Source organism: Pseudopodoces humilis, chromosome 1 (assembly GCF_049639895.1).
Source record: "Pseudopodoces humilis isolate 2021_Gansu_Grassland_sample_001 chromosome 1, ASM4963989v1, whole genome shotgun sequence".
Classification (NCBI taxonomy): Eukaryota; Metazoa; Chordata; class Aves; order Passeriformes; family Paridae; genus Pseudopodoces; species Pseudopodoces humilis.
Genome location: NC_142200.1, coordinates 139,031,815 through 139,051,112, shown reverse-complemented (window position 1 = coordinate 139,051,112; position 19,298 = coordinate 139,031,815). Strand labels below are relative to the sequence as shown.

The following is a 19,298-nucleotide window of genomic DNA, read 5'->3' as shown; positions in this document are numbered from 1 at the left end:
AATACTTTAGAAAAAAACATCAATACATATGCTATCTGAAAGATTCTGAAACAGTATCTGAAACAGATCTTTTCTGTTTCCAGGTATTTGTTACATTATTTTATTCTTCTGTGATTAAAATACATATATATATATGCTGACTACCCAAAATCATATAAAAATACATATAAAAGTGTTAAGATTACTAAGCAGAAAAAAATTTCTATCAGTAACTGCCTCTGAATCCATTTACAAAGTTTCCATCCCAGGCAAAACACTTAATGGGCAATTCCATCTTGTGGAGCCTTATTGTTGGGACTGGGTAGCCTGGCCAGAGAACAGTTCTGTAATGGAGAGTCTGTAAAGGAAAGTCAGTCAAATGGAATTCCCAAGGACGGAAATGATGCCAGATAAAATCCTCAAATGCTGTGCTTCTTCACAGACTTGGGAAGTTTTAGGAAGCAGTTGAGGAGTTATTCTTTCTGCCCCTGACGCCAAAGCTCTGAATAATCAAAGCAATACCTATAAAATACTACAGTCAACCTGGAGAGATGGAGGCGGCCTCTGATTGAAGGGATGTGTAGGCACACACAGAGAAAACGCATTAGACTCATACTCAGAAAAACATGCAGTACTAGAGTGGGAAATTGGTTTGGGGGACAGCCAAATTTGGGTCTTAAGGCTTTGTTAAGAATGTATTCATAATGACATTTAGGGAATTTGTAACAATACTCTAAACAATAAAAACTAACATTTGGCAAAGGTGTTTTCATTTTACAGTCTTAAAGCACTTGAAATGCTTCTGGGAAGTCTTGGGACAATAATGCATTTCAGCATTTATTGGATGACCCTCATCCACTCCATGAACACATATCTAAATCCTTTCTAGCTCTTCTCATGGCTTATTTCAGATAGCTGTTTTGGCTAAAGAAAGTATCCATACAGCCTTCCCTCCATACTTCTCTGTGTCAATAAAATAATTTCTTTTTATATTCTGTATATCCTCCACAGCTAATAATTTAGTGTCTCCATAGAGAAATCTCTCTCCCATTTTCAAAGGTTTTCATCACATCACGTGTGCACTTTGTAGGACCAACAAAGTGTTCCTCTGCAAGAAAACTAGCTTCAGTAAAAGATCTGCCTTCTAGTAACTGCAAGAGCTGTAAGTTGCAAGGAAATTCTGCCCTAAACATATCCCAAAATCTTCAGAATTTGTGTTGTATTAACATTAGCTGCTGAAAAAAACAAATTACTTTAATATATTAAATGATGTGCACCTTCACACCTGAAGTGAGATGCTTCTCACTTCAATCTGTAAGAGTATCTTTATTCCAATTAAACTTGTCTCAAAATCTGGACAAGAGAATCCAAATCAGAAAAGTGATGTTATGCTGCTATTTCATTCTTTTTAACCAAACATAGTAGCTGTCTTACTAAGCAGAGAACATGAATCCCTTCCTAAGCCTCTTTCATCTTGCTATGAGTATTTTAATTAATAATGCAATACTATTACAAATAGTGCAATACTACAAACAAAATAAGAAATCTTTTAAGAAAAATTGTTTAATATGAAAAAAACAAAAATAGAATAGACAAATAAAATATACCTTGAACAACAACTTGACTTCCAGGAACAAAAAACTGTTGCGTGCCATCAGATGACTGTGCTGCATATTGCACAATGGTAGCGCCTGGCTGAGGAGCTCCTGAATTTGTCAGAGTCTGAATTGTACCACCTTGAGATATGGTAACTAAATAGAAGAAAAAAAGAAAAAAATAGTTAGGCAATAGAAACACATAACACATTCTAAAAAATATGAAATAAACATTGTCTTACAGGACTGCTGGTCCTCTCCTTGCTTAAGGATCAATTGTATGATAAAACCTAGGTAATAATAATACTGACTTCCACAAATATAAAGCCTGTTGTATAGTATATGCCATGCATATAACAGATAAAAAGCAGGGTTCAACACATTTTATCTCTGTTTCCAGAAATATTAACTCTACTAAAATAGTTTAAAGATCGGGGGAAAAAATAATAGCTCCTAGCCATATAAAAGTGTTGTTTAAAATACTAATACAGAAGTTATTTTTAAAAAAATATTTAAGAAAGCTGTTTTTTGACTTTCACAAAACAAAAATCAGGGCACCAAGACAAAGGAAGAGAAAGTTGGCTAACAGTAACAACCCTTTCCTTAGTGTAAGAAGAATTTTAGCACATTTAACCAGGTTGTACACAGTTGTATGGAGTCCAATCCTCACGTAAAAAGAGAAACAGAATAAAGTGGGGTTCTTCCTTCAATGTAGTAGCAATATGAAAAAAACAAATATACTTTCCCCATTAAAAAAATCATACTGCATTCTTGCTATAATCAAGTATTTATAAAAATGCAATTCCCTAGAGACATTATTAATTGTATATTCCTTTTGAAGTTAGCATTGCCTTTGTTAAACACAGAAATATCTTCAGTCATAGAATGGCTCGAGTTGGAAGGAACCTTCAAGATTATGTACCTCTAATTCCCCTGCCATGGGCAGAGGCACCTTCCACTAAATCAAGTTGCTCAGAGCTTCCCCATCCAACCTGGCCTTGAACACTTCCTGGGATGGGGCATCCACAGCTTTTCTGGGCAACCTGCTCCAGTGCCTTGCCACCCTCAAAGTGAAGATTTCATCCTAATATCTAAACTAAGATGCATCTATCCTCTCTAAAGCTGCTGCCCCTCATCCTATCGTTATGCTCCCTGATAAGGAGCATATCTTTATCTCCCTATCTTTTCTGTAGGCCCCCCGGAAGTACTGGAAGGCTACTGCAAGGTCTCTCAAGAGCCTTCTTTTTTCCAGGCTAATTAATCCCAAACCTGTCAATCTGTCTTCATAGGAAAGGCCTCCAGCCTCTGATAATCATCATGGCCCCGCTCTGGATCTTTTCAAGGATGTCCATGTCTGTCTTGTGCTGGAAACTCAAGACCTGGATGCAGCACTCCAGGTGGGGTCTCACCAGAGCAGAGGGGCAGAATCCCACCCCTCGATCTGCTGCCGACACTGCTCTAGATGCAGCCTAAGATCTGGCTGGCTTTCTGGGCTGCAAGCACACATTGCCAGCTCATACTTAGTGTTTCAGCTACCATCACATCCAAATCTTCTCAGTCCACTCATTGCTCAGCCTGTATCCACATTTAGGATTGCCGCAACCCATACACAGGACCTTGCACTTGGCCTTATAATGAAATTTGCATGAGTCCACCTCTCTACTCTGTCAGACTCCCTTTGGATGGGATCCCTTCTCTCTACTGAGCTTTGAGTATCAACTGTATCATTAAGCCTGGTGTCACCTGCAAACTTTCTGAAGGTGCATTCAACCCCACCTTCAACATCTCCAGTAAATACTGGTCCCAAACCAGATCTCTGAAGGACAGTACTCATCACTGGCCTCCACCAGGAGCTCTTTGAGCCAATTCCTTATCTATCAAGTGATTCACCAGCCCAATCCATATGTCCTATGTTAATTAAAACAATCTTGAAACTTTTAGCTGAGAGCCCCATTTCCAGGAAGTAAAAACTCCTTTCTCCCCCAAAAGATATTTAAACAATGAACTATGAGTGTACTTAAAGTGATCTGAGATTACAAAAGTCAGACATAAAAAAAGATTCAGGCTTGCCAACTCCTCTGAATTCATTGTCAGATTACAGTATTTGATGCCATTCTTGAAGGTTCAGCTCTGCTTATCTCAATACAGGATTTGTTAGATACCTATGTGAATTTTAGAGATTGCTGATTTCTAATGTTCTGTTTTGACAAAAGTAGGTTATCTCAAAAGTTCAATTTCAGATATAAACACTTGAAAGAAACTGAGGTTGCCAAATCCTAACAGCTGAATTAGCTTCTTTTGGGGAAAACATGGAATTTCTCTCATGCTAAATTAAGTTCAGAGCCTTATCTGCAATACTGAAACAGAGTTCAGCATGGACCTCCAGTCCTGCCTTTGGAACAAAGAATGTAACATAGGAATTAGTTGGGTGCTGCACATAGGCTCCATAAGGCATTGAGAAGGGGAAGAGTGTGGCAGCGTGTAGACTGCAAGATGTTTCAGTCTAGCCTCCAAAGCACAAAGTGCCCATTTTAGGGCAGGACAAAAGAGAGAGAAGAAAAGTAAAGCATTGTATCCTCTACTCTTCACAAAGTCCAGGACAAGAGTAACAAGGTTTGTCAACTCTACCTCCCAGAGAAGCTACAGAGAGCCAAATTCTGCCTCTCAGAGTTAGCACCAGGAATGGTAGATCTACAACATCACAGAACCACACCACATAAACCCCAGTCAGTTTGGCTTCCTAAGAAGTAAAATATCAGCACAGACTGATAAAAAGCTCTTGGCTCCACAGTGAACCTGGGTAAACAATTATGTCACAGCTGTCCTGCAATTATTCATTCAGATTCCAATCCAGTGCTTTATAAACAAAAGTGAATTAACTCCAGTAACTGCTTCCCTTACAGGACTGATTCCTGCCATATTCCCAGAACAATTCTCTGCCCATCCCCCGATTCACTGTCCTGATCTTAAGCACTGCACACACTTTGTTGTGCTGGAGCTCTGCTGAAATCTGGGTCTTTTATGACGAATACAGGACTTTCCTAGACAGTCCCTGTAGCTGAACGTCATGTAGGTGGATGGACGCAAGTGGCATCTTCTCTTCCAGCTAGAAGACAGTACTAATACCACTCTCTGAGTATGATCATCAGCTCTAATCCAGAAAAAAAAAACAAAAACAGGTCTTTTTCCCTTCCAAAACTGGATATGGAACTAAAGTTAGTCTATCCCGAAAGATTTCTTAATTGTCCAATTGTTAAAAGTCTGTTCTAAGACAGCAAGTAACCCAAAAAATAGTGAAAGATCTAATAATTTTCATTCCCCCTGCATTTTTTTCATGCAGATCATCATGATATGCACAAGGAAGCAGGGGGATGGGAAAGTTGATTCACACACTCCAACTGAATGAACAACTCTTGCACATTAGACCACTAACACAGGTGAGGAACTAATAATTTTGTTCAGTATTAAATTAAACCAACATGACAGAACTACAGCCAACAGAGTAGGTGTGTAGTCAGATGAGAATACAAGGCTCCTACACAAGACAGCACCTTGTGCAAAACTACCCGTTTCCCTGACAGAAAAAATCACACATATGTTGATGGAGGTAGCTGGCAAAGACATTTTATCTGGTCATGTCAGTCTGTCTGCTTCCATAAGCCAAGAAGTTCCAAGGAAAGAGATATTTGGAAACCATGGCAACATACCATTTTGGCTGGTGAAAAGAAAGTAGAGAACAGCCATCAATGCTGCTAATAGACAAAAATACATTTGTTTTCCAGAAAAATTTACTTATCAAGTTCTTCCATAAAGAGTCATCCCAGACATCCAGACACACAGTCAAAATAATCTTCTCAACTAAACTGCCTTTCCTTTGCAGGAAAGAGAGAGAAAAGTAGAGAAAAAAAGGAACCAGCCAATGTAGTAACAAACACTTCTTTTAAACCAGGGCATAGTACAGATGGTCACAGTGATACCACAAAGCCAGTTCTTCCATGAACACTGGACAAGCTTAATGCATAAACTACTGGGTGTGGTCACAGGAGAACCTGTGCAGCCCATTCTGGCCAGGGAGAGAAGGGTCCTCAGGCACAGGCAGAAGCACAGAGCAACTGACAGGAGGCGTAAAGATGAAGGAGGTACATGGAGTGACCCTCTGCATCATACACAGTCTCAAATCAACACTGGAGTAGCTACATTGCTCACCCAGTGCTCCTGGTTTTAGCTAACAGCAGTTCCTGAGGATCACAGGCAACCAACAGGATGGCTCAGAAATGCTTCAGAACTGTGCTTCATACATGTAAAGACTAGGGGTCAACAGTGAAGCTCTCTTCAGTAAGTTCCGAATTAAGACCCCCTCTATTACAAGGAAATTACCATCCTTGCTACCACCTGGCCTAACCAGAATTAAAATACACAGATTTTGCTGAGGCAAAAAATATTTTAACTTATGAAAATGAACTTAAAAAAAAACCAACAAATTAATCAACTAATAAATTCAGCAAGAAAAACTATTTCCAAGAAGAAAAAGCTCTCAAGACAAAGTTTTTGAGCCAAAACCAAGAGAGTCCCTGAAGGCTGACATTGCATTTTGAAGCAATGCCCCATTATGATGACAATGTTAATTACACAGCACACATTTTAGGCTACAACTATAACTTAAAGAAAAAGCAGCAAAGAACAGAAATCTTCCAAGCTTGGCTTATAGCCAAGATTAAATTAAGACACATGAGATTTAATTAATTTTTTGTGGATTGTTCTCATATTGTCAATGATATTCTCTGTTGCTTGGTTTTCAGAAGTAAATGTCTGATTGAATAAGAAAGCAAATCCCCTTAATTTTTTTATTCACTTAAACACTTCCCTGTCATGATTGTTTATAGGTGTTTCAAATGAAAATATATTCCCCTAAGAATTATCCTGCAAGACACTGCAGTCAAAGTACATCTCTGGCTTCCCAGAGGAAGCTACGATTAAACCTAAGCTCTAAAATTTCTTAGAAATCCTACAGGTTTACAGGCTCACTAGGTAATACACAGGCATTATAACACTGAAAACCTTGAAATGGCAAGTATATATATTCTTAATTAAACCTAAGCAAAATTAAAAAAAAATTCAAAAATTGAAGAAAAGCATGTATTTTTTCTTAGAATACAAGAATACATGAACACATGCCAGACTCTGTACTGGACAGCTGTAATTTAGGATGACCATATTCTTTTCCACAGGAAAGAACACCTCAGATGCTGGACATCACACAGCAAACATTTATTTATGTCTATAGCTTACAGAAAGGGTAAGAAAACCAGCCTAGGGGTACAAGCAAAATTACTTTCTATGCTGAAAGGATAGATACTATAGGCAAATTCTGTCTTCTTACCATTAATAATTAGTTTAGTTGCATAAATTAAAAATAACTGAAGATTTCTAAGGGTGAATAGAACACAACTAGAGCCATTCTATCCTCTTTTATTTGCCACTGCAGTGTTTTAATAAACTTCCTCTGCTTTCTCATTTCAGGAAAAAAACTCCACAACATTTCTTATGTAATCTTCCTGTCATTATATCAAAGGAAAAACACCTGCACTTTAGTGTGTCTGCTTATGAAAAGACATTAAAAACCCCTTCAAACTGTAGGAGTGAAGCTTTATAAAATACATAATTATAAAAAGAGTTGCTATTAAAAAGTTATCCAAACTGATAACTGATTATCTGATTATGTCCAAAGAAGACACAGAATGCAAGTTATGCAACACTTCTACTATAAATGCAGGAATAAAAATATCCAAAAGCAAATCTGTAGAACAGAACTGCGAATGTAACTTTTAACTTGCATTTGGATGATGTATCAAATGTTGGAAACTTAAAAACTAGTGACAAAAAGACATAGTCCTTTTAAGAAAGAAAATTGGAACTTAAGTAAATTCATTCTCCAATCTTGTATTTCAAAATACTCTACTTGCCATTTCATATAATTAATAGCACAAATACATAGCAAATCACAAGAATTTGAAACTGCAATGATTTGTATTATAAACCATTTACATAGAAGTGTCAACATTTTTCACTTCAGCTGAGCCTCATCTCCACATTTTAATGCATAGAAGCTCTAGAAAGACTAAATATAGAAGCTAACAAATACAACAAGAAAGAGACTACAAGTCTATAATCCCCATGTTAGAAAAAATTAATAGCAATTACTTAGAAATACAGAATCTCTTCTTCTTCATCAAAATCAAACAACCCTACTGCATTATATAACTCCTAGAAACAAAGCTGTGTTATGTATGTTCTGCATTATTACAAAGTACTTTTCAAACATACGGTATTGCCCTGTGTTAGTATGATACAGGCTGGTTGGCATGGCCATTGCAGAAATACCAGAAGGCGTTCCTTCATCTTCTGACTTCTCTTCTTCTTCAATCTTCGATACTGCAGGAGCATCTGAAGAGAGCTCATTCAAAATTTTTCTAAAAAAAGAATGTAAGTAATTTTATGTACTTAAAAATCTATACCCATAAGAAAATCAAATAAATTACTTTTATCAGACAGTTTTGCTGTAATAAATAAGCTGCCTTTACAGCTTACTTATACAGCTAAGGATTAAAAGTCCTTACCGGTATGAAGGCCTTCTTGAAAGTATTTCCCTACGTTTTTGAGAATCAATTATCACTTCTGAATGTGCAGCTTCATCTGCAATCGATGCTACCTGTAATAGCAAAGTTCCTGAAATTCATAACTCCATTAAAAAAAAAAGCAGCAGAGTAAAATATTTTTAAAAATTCCTTCCATGTTTACATATGGGAAGTTTGTTGACTTATTTATCACTAATCATGTGATTTTGGACTACTTTTTCCAATACAAATGGCAAATTCTGAGATTACCAGACATAGCCACTCAGAAAACATCTTCCATTTGAAAAAGGGAAAAGTCAATATAATCCAGGTTACTTTTTCTGTGAATGATATTTTGAAAAACAAATAGAAATGGATTTCTTAAACCAGGCCAATTGTATAAAAATATTATACAATTTAATTAGCTCTTAAAAGTGATCTCAAACATCTAAAATACAGAATACTGTGCTAATATGCCTTAAGTAATAGTACAGAATATAACAGTTTCTTCACACCACACCAAAGCTATTTAAAAAATAACTTCATTTAAATATACACATTTATTAGACTTACTAACACATTCAGAAATACAAAGACATTGCTTAGTGATGTTGTATGATTTTTGGAAATGCCTGAGAAGTCCACAGCACATCATCTTCTCAGACTTGTAGTATTTTCATATATTCTTCTTCTCTTAAAATTACCCCAGACAACATTAAGGCCTAGAGCTGAATCACACTTTTGACCAGCACCTATCTTACTACACAGAACTGAAAGTCCTTATTGAACAAGGAAAAGGCATTATTTTCTTGGATTCTTTTAACTACTCAGAACTTTTGCTGTATTGGGATTTTCAAATTTAAACAATGTGAAAACATTTTCACATGAAGATAGACCAGACTGCAGTTTCAGATTAAGCACTTTGTTAAACTAACACTGAACAAACATGATATAAGAGACTAGAAGACTTCAAGTGTTTGAACCAGCCTCAGTGGAAGCTCAGGAAATACAAGGAAGAGTTCTAGAATCAGTGCATCTGCCAGACCTCAGTGTTTGGTATTAGAAACAAAATCTGCTGTCCTCAATAGAAAATGACTGTCTAGAAGGTTCTGGAAATTTATAGGCCTGGGTCAACACAACTCAAACCTGTAGAACTATACCTTGAAGGAACTGTTGTTTATTGCAGAACAAAATTGTTTCTTCATTTATTAATTTTATTACATTACACTTCTGTGTAAAAATATTGAATGTAGCCTCATTTTGCTGGGTAATATGCAACAAACGTTAGAACTCTGTGTCTGACACCTAGGGGATAAGAGTTACTTCTGCATGTGTACAGATGGATAACTCCAAACCAGACATCAGAGCTGACTGCAGAGATACAGGTGCTTTAAGAAGTTTGTATTCCTCCTTTTGCAGGACAGATCAATGCTGAGCAGCAGAGAGAAATCCTGAAAGACATTTCCCTCTCAATATGCCTTCAGCAATCTCCTTATGGATTGACCTTCAAGCTCTGGCATAATCCTTCTAAAGTAAGATAATATTGCACAGCCAAGAAAGAGCCTGGGCATCCTAACTCAAAACAAAATTTTCATTCTGCTGGGGCATGGAGGTTAATAAATGATCTATTTGTCCCAGAATAAATAGCTCAAAAACAAGACCTCAGTTGTCTTTAAATAGTCATATTCCCCTAACAGCTACCAACAGACCTCCTAGTTCGTGGAGACGGCTGAAGAAGTTTGGAACAGTGATACTTTAGGAAGAAGGTAAGGAAATCACAAGATGATTCAAGCATTTTAATATGTGTATTGGTTTTGCACAGCCTGTTTTTTAGTAGCAGAGGGGCCACAAAGGTGACTTCTCTAAGAAACTGCTAGAAGCTCCCATGATATCCATTAGAGCCAATCTATGATGGCTCTGCAGATGGATGCGCCACTGGCCAAGCCTGGGCCTATTAGAGATGGTTATAATGCTTCTGTGTTAACATATCCAGGAAAAAATCAAAAACAAAGGTTGGGGGTACAGTTTCAATTCAAGCCAGGAAAGCGTAGGAGGTGAGAACACATTATGGAAACAACACAGAGATACCGAGGTCAGTGGAGAAGGAGGAAATGCTCCATGCGCTGGAGCCAAGATTCCTCTGCTGGCCATGATGAGGACGATGGTGAAGCAGCTGTGCCCCCGCAGCCCACGGATCCACGATGGATGCAGAGATCCACCCACAGCCCGTGGGGGACGTGCTCATGTTAGAGTGGATGGATGCCTGCAGGAAGCAGTGGTCCAGCGGGAGACCCAGAGAGAGACAGGTATTGGTTCCAAGTTGGAACAGCCTGTCCTTGGAGGATTGCACCCCGTAGGAGAATAATCCATGCCACAGTAGTTTTGGGAGCATGGTTTGCCCATGGCAGTGACTCACATTGCAGCAGTTTTGGGAGGATTGCTGCTCAATAGATTGTAGCCACGCTGAAGAAGTTAATGGAGAACTGTCTCCCGTGGGAGGGACTGCTCAGTCTCACTGAGGAACAGCTTCTGTCCCCATGCAGCCGGGGAAAACCCTGGGTGATGAACTGACCAAAACCCCCACACTTTGTCTCCCTGCACTGTCAGTGGGAAGGAGGGAGAGACTGGGAAAAAAAGGTGTTTTTAAGGGCTTATTTTACTTCTCATTATCCTGCTCTGATTTTGTTAGTAATAAATTCACTTTATATCTTCAAGCTGAGCCTGTTTTGCCCTTGGAGTGTTTTCTCACAGTCCGTATCTCAACTCGTGAACCCTTTGTTAAACCTTCTCTCCACTGCCCAGCTGTAGCTGGGAAGGGTGAGTGAACAGCTTTGGTGGGTGCCTGGCATTTGGCAGCGTGGTGTCAAACCACAACAATATGGAAGAGGACATTCTCTGCAAGAAATTTCAAAAGCTTTAATTTTCATCACGACAAAGAGAGAAATGAAGACTTCAGCTCACTCTAATGGCAAACAACCATGTCCGTAATGTTAACAAGCAAACCATTTTTTCATGGACGTCAATCAGATTTCAACTTTACCTGTTTCAACTTCATCTGCATTTGAACAAATTTAACTTCAAACATAACTTCATGTTAAGACTTTCCAAGACCTGATACACTACAGGGGGGGGAGCAAGCAATAAGTCAAATAACAATTTATATCTTCCTACAATAAAACAACATTTAACAAAGCAATAAGGAATGCTGTAAATGTATTTTTTCATCTAAAAAGCAACAGCATTATGAGAAAAACTTCTGAGCACCTTCCAGTTGAAAATGGCAGATGTGTGAGGGAGAGGTCATGCAAGGTTCAACACCAACCTCCAGCATACTTCTTTATTTCTTTTTTAAACTGATTTAATTTCCCAAGTTCCCCACTGTCTGGCAGAGGGAAGGTAGCAAGTTGAAGCCAAATGATCTGGAGGAAATGACAGATGGAAGGATAGTGTACTGAAAAGGATCACAGAAGGGCTGAACACTCTCTGTAATGGAGTCTTCTATAGCATCTTCAATCCCTTTCTTATCCAGATGAAACCAAAGCAAAATCCTGGAACTAACTAGTCAGTATTAATTGGGACAAAACTTTCCTGTTTCTACTCCTTTGGGAAAGGGTGGACAGCCAGAGTTCACTCAATACAACAAATAGCTGACTTCCACTCTCTTAAGATGACACAGCAGCAGCTGGCAAGAGATTCCTGAGAAACTTCTCCCTCTGAGCTTTGAAAAAAGTCCTCTATCTTTGCATGCATGCCCTGACTACACTGACTTAAAGAAAAGCAGTGACAGAAACAGAATTACTAATGTGCCTATTGAATAAAGGTTACTCAGGAAATTTACAGTTAGAAAGAATTCCAATGAAAAAGGGTATTTACTTTGAATACTCTGTTCTGACTCCAAGTTTGATCAAGTACTGACATCTACTGCACTTCTTTCAATGGTGATCTAGGATTTCAAAACCTTAAGGTGTCATCATCTATGTGATGCTGCTCAACAATTAAATTTTCACTATCTGATCATGGTTTTATTCTTTTTCTCAGATATAAATCATATATATGTCTTTTTATTTATTATACTAGAAAGTTACTAGAAGCCTCTAACATTAAAGGCTTCTCAAGACTGACAATGCATGGCTTTTCCTTAACATGTTGCAATGGCCACAGGTAAACCCCTTCCCTCATAACAGGGAGAGGCATATCACCTCTCTTACCAGAAACATCAATTGTATCAGCAAAAATCAATTCAGTTGACATTTCCCAAACAGATTTTAATAAAACTACAGCAGAGGCCCTCCTTGCTACAAGAAAACAAACACCAATGAGAGGCCTAGGAATTTTCAAGACACTGCAAATTCATTTTCTCTTGCCTTTTCTACTTTTTAAAAACTCTGAAAAGTCTTACACATTTTGCACCAATTCCTGTTTTCTAGTTCCAGCAAGTTCAAACATGTGAACATTTGCCACATAAATGTTTGTTTTGAGGCTGCCCGTATTTTTGGTATCTACGTACCTACAACCACAAAAAGCAATACCAGATGCTCTAACAGGGTCTGATAGGGCTTAAAAACAAGGAACCACTTGATATAATATGCTTACTTCTACTACATCTAGACCCTCTCCAATAATACAATAGGAGATATGTGAAAATTTATTAGTTCATAGTCTCATTAGAAATACTAGAAAGTATTTTCATAGAATTTAACGAAATACAAAAACTGCAGGATACACTGAAGTAAGGCCATGTTACGACACAAATTTGCTATTGCGTAAGTTCAGACTCAAGTTCCAAGACAATTTCTTGTAAGATAAACAGGAAGCATTAAGGAATTGCTTCACAATGCTTGTAGTGCTGCTGCTGGTTGGATGCTTGCCACCTTTCCCCCTGCTGTTTCCTGCACCATCTGAGTAAATCTTGCAGCACTGGTTGTAATGGAGAGAAACTGACAATCAGTTGGATTATGAGGTACCAAATATTCATGAAAATGTAACAATAAAAAAGCTAACCTGAATAGCTTGCATATGTGGTGACTGAATGACTGAGGGCTGTGTGGCTTGAATAACACCCTGGACATGAACAGTTTGACCAGAAGGCAACTGCACTAGAGTTACAGCTGGAGATCCTCTTCCAGCACTGGAAGCAGCTACAGAAACCTGCAAAAATTACAATCATCATGTTTAAATAAGACGCCTTAAGACTTCAGCAAATGCTTTTACAAGTGATAGCTAAAATAAACTGATTTTGTTGCCACATCTAAAATAGCTTAGATGCAGATAATTATCAAACAAAAATAAATTAGTTTTACTAGTAGAAGTTTGGCATGTAACTCTCCAAATGGTCTGTAAATCTTAAAACTGTACCCTAACAAACTACAATTATTTGTTTTTTCCTCCAGAGACTTTGTATTTTCTTTTCAATCAAAAAAAAAACCCAACCCTCGGCCATCACACACCAAATCTGCAGTTGCTAGCATGAAGGTCAGGAAGAACCTCCAGAACCATAACAAAATTCATGCATATTCACTGGTGTGGAATGTCTGCAACAACATAAAGGGCAGAATGTTCTTAAGAAAAAAAAATCTAGAACTGCTTTAGTTTTGCTTTGCTGAATAGGTAAGAAGTTATGCTTTTTAGATGGATGTCTCAAGAGACATGAGAATTCTTCAGATAGCAAAAAATCACCCTGTTAAATACAGCCATACAAGGTTTTGTAAATTGATTTAGTTTGTATATAATTATATATATCAAGAAAAAGAGCTGGAGTATGTCAGTGCTTCAAAACAACAAAACTAAAGAATAGCTGAATTTCCTTGAGCCTAGCACAGCCATAGAACAGCTCTCCCCAGCCTGTGGCTCTCAACCCTCAGTGCTGAGGACGAATGCATTGAGAAACAGCTTAACACCTATGGGCTAAGAAACGGTTCAATATTTCTGCTATTACTGTTAAATCTATTAGCAGAAACAAGTAGTGATGCAAATGGAAAACACTACAATTGATCTCAACTTGTGTGATGAAACATCTCTAAACTCAGAAAAGGAAGACAATGACAAATATAAACCATATCATAAAAAGAAATACTGTGGTTTTCAATTAAACTGCATTCAAAAGCCTTATTTCTATATTCTGCACATTCAACAATGAACTTGGACTCAAATATAAAATTCTGTTATTATTCCCTTCTTAGCTTTGTTCTCAGCTCCAAAGGTATCTGGTAAGAGCAGTAAATGTAAAATAAGATGAGAGTAAGAAGAAAAACATGAAGAATGCTGAATATTTAAAAAGAAAAAAAAAGAACAGTTAAAGAAACTTTTGTAATTTTTATGTATTTACACTGAAGTGGTCTTTTTTAATCCAAATATAAAAGTAGTTTTCATTCCTGATCCATAAGATACTGCTTGTCTAGTAAATAATTCCTTGAAGCAAGTGAAAAATTTTAACTACTATTAAGTTGCACTGCTACCAAAAAGTCCTGATATTGGTTCAAATTACCTCGAAGAAAAAATGTTTCTAGGAAACAAAGACAAGATCTTGTCAACATTCACTATACAACTATTCAATGTTATAGGAAACTGAACCATTTCAAAAAACAGAACAACTGAGGGCATTTTTAACCCTGAAATGAGTTTCTTAAACAATTCCTTAAATGGTATGAAATGGTAACAGGGAAATAGGACATACAAACCTTCTTCCCAACCTATTCAACAAATACTAATACTATGAGAAATTTGTCAGAAATAGATATTTGATATTAAACTCTAAAATCTCAAATTAAAGATTTGAGATTTTATGAGATTAGTCTCAAATATCTGAAGAGTATAATTTACTATGTGGCAAAGCTTACCAAAGCTTCAAGGAGCCATCACAGAGCAGACTAAGTGTTTACAAAGCATGCTAACTTTTCAAAACGTTATAAAAGCAATTTCACCAATTCGTTCCATTTACTGCTCTTTTTGTGAGAATTGCAATTTGGTACAATACTCAGTGCGTCAGAAATTAACTTTCTGAGTAAAACTGCCATGAAACAGTAAAAGGCGAACAGTTTAGAAGTTTGTTGCTGGTACACAATGGGTCAGTCAAACATAATCAGGAAATAATCCAGTACTTGAGATTAAGAAACTACATTCATTTTAAAACTCCCTATTCAGTACAATCCCACAGGGAAAAAAAAAAAAAAAAAGAAAAAAAAAAGAGAAAAGAAAAAAGAGAGAAAACCTCACTCAGCTAATACTCCTTTGGACTAAAGTTTACAATTTGGCAAGAAATTTTTATATTACCATTAATTCAGGTATGAAAATAAATGAAGGAGGCTAAGTGCTAAGGGAAGAGGAGATGGTAGTATTATATAATTTTCAAGGTTCATATTCTGCATCAGTTTTATAGATATTGGAAATTATTATTAGAATTTTGATTCAGATTTCTCTTTACAGTTTTCAAGCTGAATATTCCTGTGTCAACTGAAATACTAGAACATTTTCATGCTATCATGCATAAATCCTGACTGAAACAGACTTGGCAAAGAAATTTCTTTCTGACATCAGTGATGAGCAATGCTACCTTTAACATTATTACTTCAAGGACTGTCTGGCACAGCAACTGAAAACAAGCCACAAAAGCAACTCAGGAACACAGAGGCTGAAGGGAAGCTTAACACGTTCTATGGGTTTGATGCTCCTAGGCATGCAACCATCATGTCCAACAGCTTCAACAAATATCAACCCATAATAGCAGTATGGTCCCATATTTCAGATATTTGGAAATGTAAGTGCTCTCTCTTCTATGTGGGGAGAGAAAAGTAGCCAGCAAGAACAATCAGGTACTACCTTCCTAATAAGGCACACACCCATGCAGAGAAAGAGGCTGCCCGTCACTTATCTAACTTCAAGATACATGGTCTATCTGAACAGTTATCCTGGGGACCCTGTGAATGTCAGATATCCTTTCCCTAAGGATAGGATAAGTACTATTACCTTCACATTCAACCCCTCATACCTTCAACATTGCCAAATGAAGAACACAGGACACAGGCCCATCTGATTTCTGCCCCTGCTGTAGACTCTAAATACTACGAGGACTCTAAAAGTAAAGTGAAAAGTAATTCTAGAAAAGTCAAGGCAAATCCACACTGGATTCACCTAACAAAAGAACAAAGGACCTGCCACGCTTGGGCACTGAGTAGCCTCTATGAGGAAAAGCTGGAGACAGATGTTTTGATCAGTTCCAAAGCTACTGCCAAAATAGAAGCACCTACTTTTAAGGAAAATAAGGTTAGGCTGAGTCCAGACATGTTGGTGCCACCATGCGCTTCAAGAGAGCACAAAATGGTGACATAGCTGCACATTTATAATTCTCTAGCATCAATTTTGGAAAATGGCCAACATTTGCATTTGGCAGGTTGGTTTTAGAGCCTTACTTACAACAGCCTAGCAAACTATCAGTCTCAATCCCTAGGGAGCAAGATTTAACACTGTTTGATGTCAAGAGCCCACAAGGACAATCCCCCGCAAAGTGCTAAACTTGAGCAGTCCCAGCTTACAATAAGCTACGCACTCCAGGCTCTGAAAATATCCCTGAAAATCTCCCTATGCTCTCTGACAGCAGTTCTCACATTGCAAACCCTGACATATGTCTAATTCAGGGCCAGCACCAAGAGGTCAACAAATGGTATCTCAGACAAGGTCAGCAGACAGCCCTACTGACAGACAGTAAAGTTAACAAAAAGTGAATCAAAGAGGTAGAGCGAATCAAGATGCAGGATTAAAGAAAAAAGAAAACACTACTGAAAGTGTTTTTATCAAACCTGAGAAAGGCTAAAGTACATTGTTATATTTAGTGTAGCTGAGCACAGAGCAATGCAGAATGCAGTATGGCTTCCAGAAATCCTGCAAAAGGAATGACTAATTTCTCTTTGAATACCATTGCAGATATAAATGTTTCAAGATGTAAGTTTGACTATCATCAACACTATCAGGATATTCCAACACAAATTAACTTCTTTTAAGTACAGCTCTATGTGTAGAAACAAATGATCTGTGCATGCAAGACAACCCATGGAGCTCATCTCAAAACAGGCTGAGAAATTTTCCATCTTGCACCTCTGCTCTTCCCTCAAGGCCATCAAGCTTTTGTACTGGTGTTCTGCACATTTTCAACCGCTTCTAAAGACAGCCACCAATAATTTTACTTTCTTACCTATTTATTACAGTGGCTGGATCACAAAAAACATTACCATGTCAATTCATCAACTGGCTAAAAGTGATGGATGCAAGAAATAACATCCGTCTGAAAATGATGAAAAATCCATCCACAGAAATGCTATAAACTGATTCTATAGGAGGACATTTTATTTTAAAAATAACCATTTAATGGACAAAAAGTACATCCAGTTTTTGCTAGTTTCAAATTTTCTCATTTTTGCTTTAGTATAAAAAGTAATTTTACTTTCAGCACCAAAAAATTGCAAGAGAATATAGAAATGTCTATGACACAAGCTAAGAAAATAGTGCAAACACTATTTTTTCTCTATAAATGATTTATAATAGGCCCTTCTTCGCTTTGGAGGTTATCCCCATCACGACATAAAGCTCTAGCCCACACATTCTTAATGTCTCCTCTCTCTCCCAACAGGGGAGACATTAAAAATGCTTCAGCACAAAACAAACTCTGCCCTCTAGAGATTATCATCTTATGGAGTACCTGATCCATCCTTTAAAACTAAATAGCAGGTATTTCTTTTAAAAGCCTAGAGAGGAGGGGAAAATAAGTCAGCTTCTTCCCCCCGCCAAGAAGAAGAAAATAAAAGGTGCTCACCTCCTATGTAGTTGAATCCCTCAGCATTTTGCTAGTCACTCCCTGGCCAAAGTCATAATTCAATTAAATATCAAGCACATTAAAAACCATTACATTCCATCTGGACATAAAAACTCCACCTGTTTTACTGGAAGGGTAGTCACCTGCTGGTACAGATGCCCAGAGAGGTTCTAGAGACTCCATCCTTGGAGATATTTATAACCCAACACAGTTCAGACTGACGCTTCTTACACAGGCAGGTCAGACTAGATAATCGTAAAAGGTTTCTCTCAAGCTTGACCTTTCTACAATTATTTCTTTGATAATACACAGAAAACCCCAAATTAAAAGACAATATATTAAAATGTTTTACTTCTGACTGACAAAAACCAAGGTTGAACAAATATTTTGCTAGAAAAAACACAAAGCTGCCATCCCCCCCACTCCCTTGGAGATATCTGAAAAGGAGCCCTCAGTTTCAGTGACCAGGCATTTTAGCTCTCAATAAGAATCAAGTCATTCTTTTCTCTTATTTCTGTACATTTGCCACAAAGTCAGTAAGAGGGATGACTGGAAGTTGGCACAAGATATTTCAGTCACTTGTAGTGTTGTCTTCTCTTAACTGCACTCCTCCACAGGCCAAAGAAGGAGAGAGGTCTGTACTCCTCTCTAACAGTCAAAACACACAGGCACTGGACCAGTGGCACAGCCATGAATTCCTCAGAAACACAAGAACTTCCCATCTGGACCACCACAAAACCAGTCAGATGTCCCATACAGGGGCCTCCGGTGGGCTTTAACCGCTCAACACCCAGGCCCAAGTCTCCATGAGAAAGCGCCTCACCTTCCAAGCCAGCCAGGTAGGAACACAGACTAAGAAAATCCTACTCATCTTAAGCCAAAGGAGCGTCTCAACAAAGCCTGCCAGCGATCAGTGTTCCGTCTGGGCAGTTTTAGCACACCAAATGCTGTGGCAGAGCAGCCTGAAGGCACTGAGGGCATGTGAGGGCTGCAGGCTGCAGGAGCCAGAGGCTGAGGAGATGGGCACAGGCCCGGAGCCCTCGCAGCTCCCGGAGGCCTCGGAGTGGGACAGGAGCACCAACCCTGCTTGTCTGGCAGCCCAGGAGAGGGAGGTCAGCTCCAGCTACCTGCACCGAGCAGCTCTGACATGTCCAGGACAGCTCTCTGAGACAAAAAAAAGGGACTCCAGATGCCAACTCTGGACTGGTACACTCAGCCTTCAAACTGAGGTATGTGTTTTGGTTTAGCATTAATTGAAGGAGATTCATCAATACTTCAGTTACTCACTTTAACTGGAAGATATGAGAC

The 19,298-nt window shown here is 38.1% G+C and overlaps 1 protein-coding gene across 8 annotated transcripts in view; it reads right to left on the bottom strand.

Moving 5' to 3' along the window:
- The window catches only part of CREM (cAMP responsive element modulator), a 35,417-nt gene that overhangs the window by 9,191 nt on the left and 6,928 nt on the right, over nucleotides 1-19,298 (bottom strand). For 3 of the 8 annotated variants that reach the window (XM_014248507.2, XM_005518679.3, XM_005518678.3), the window contains 4 exons: nucleotides 13,190-13,336; nucleotides 8,192-8,283; nucleotides 7,899-8,044; nucleotides 1,587-1,730 (listed from right to left, as the gene is read on the bottom strand). In XM_014248507.2, coding sequence (XP_014103982.1) covers nucleotides 1,587-1,730; nucleotides 7,899-8,044; nucleotides 8,192-8,283; nucleotides 13,190-13,336 — 529 coding nt within the window. Of the gene's footprint in view, nucleotides 1-1,586; nucleotides 1,731-7,898; nucleotides 8,045-8,191; nucleotides 8,284-13,189; nucleotides 13,337-19,298 lie in introns of those variants that run through there. The other 5 variants (XM_014248510.2, XM_005518680.3, XM_014248509.2 and 2 more) reach the window with 3 other exon arrangements.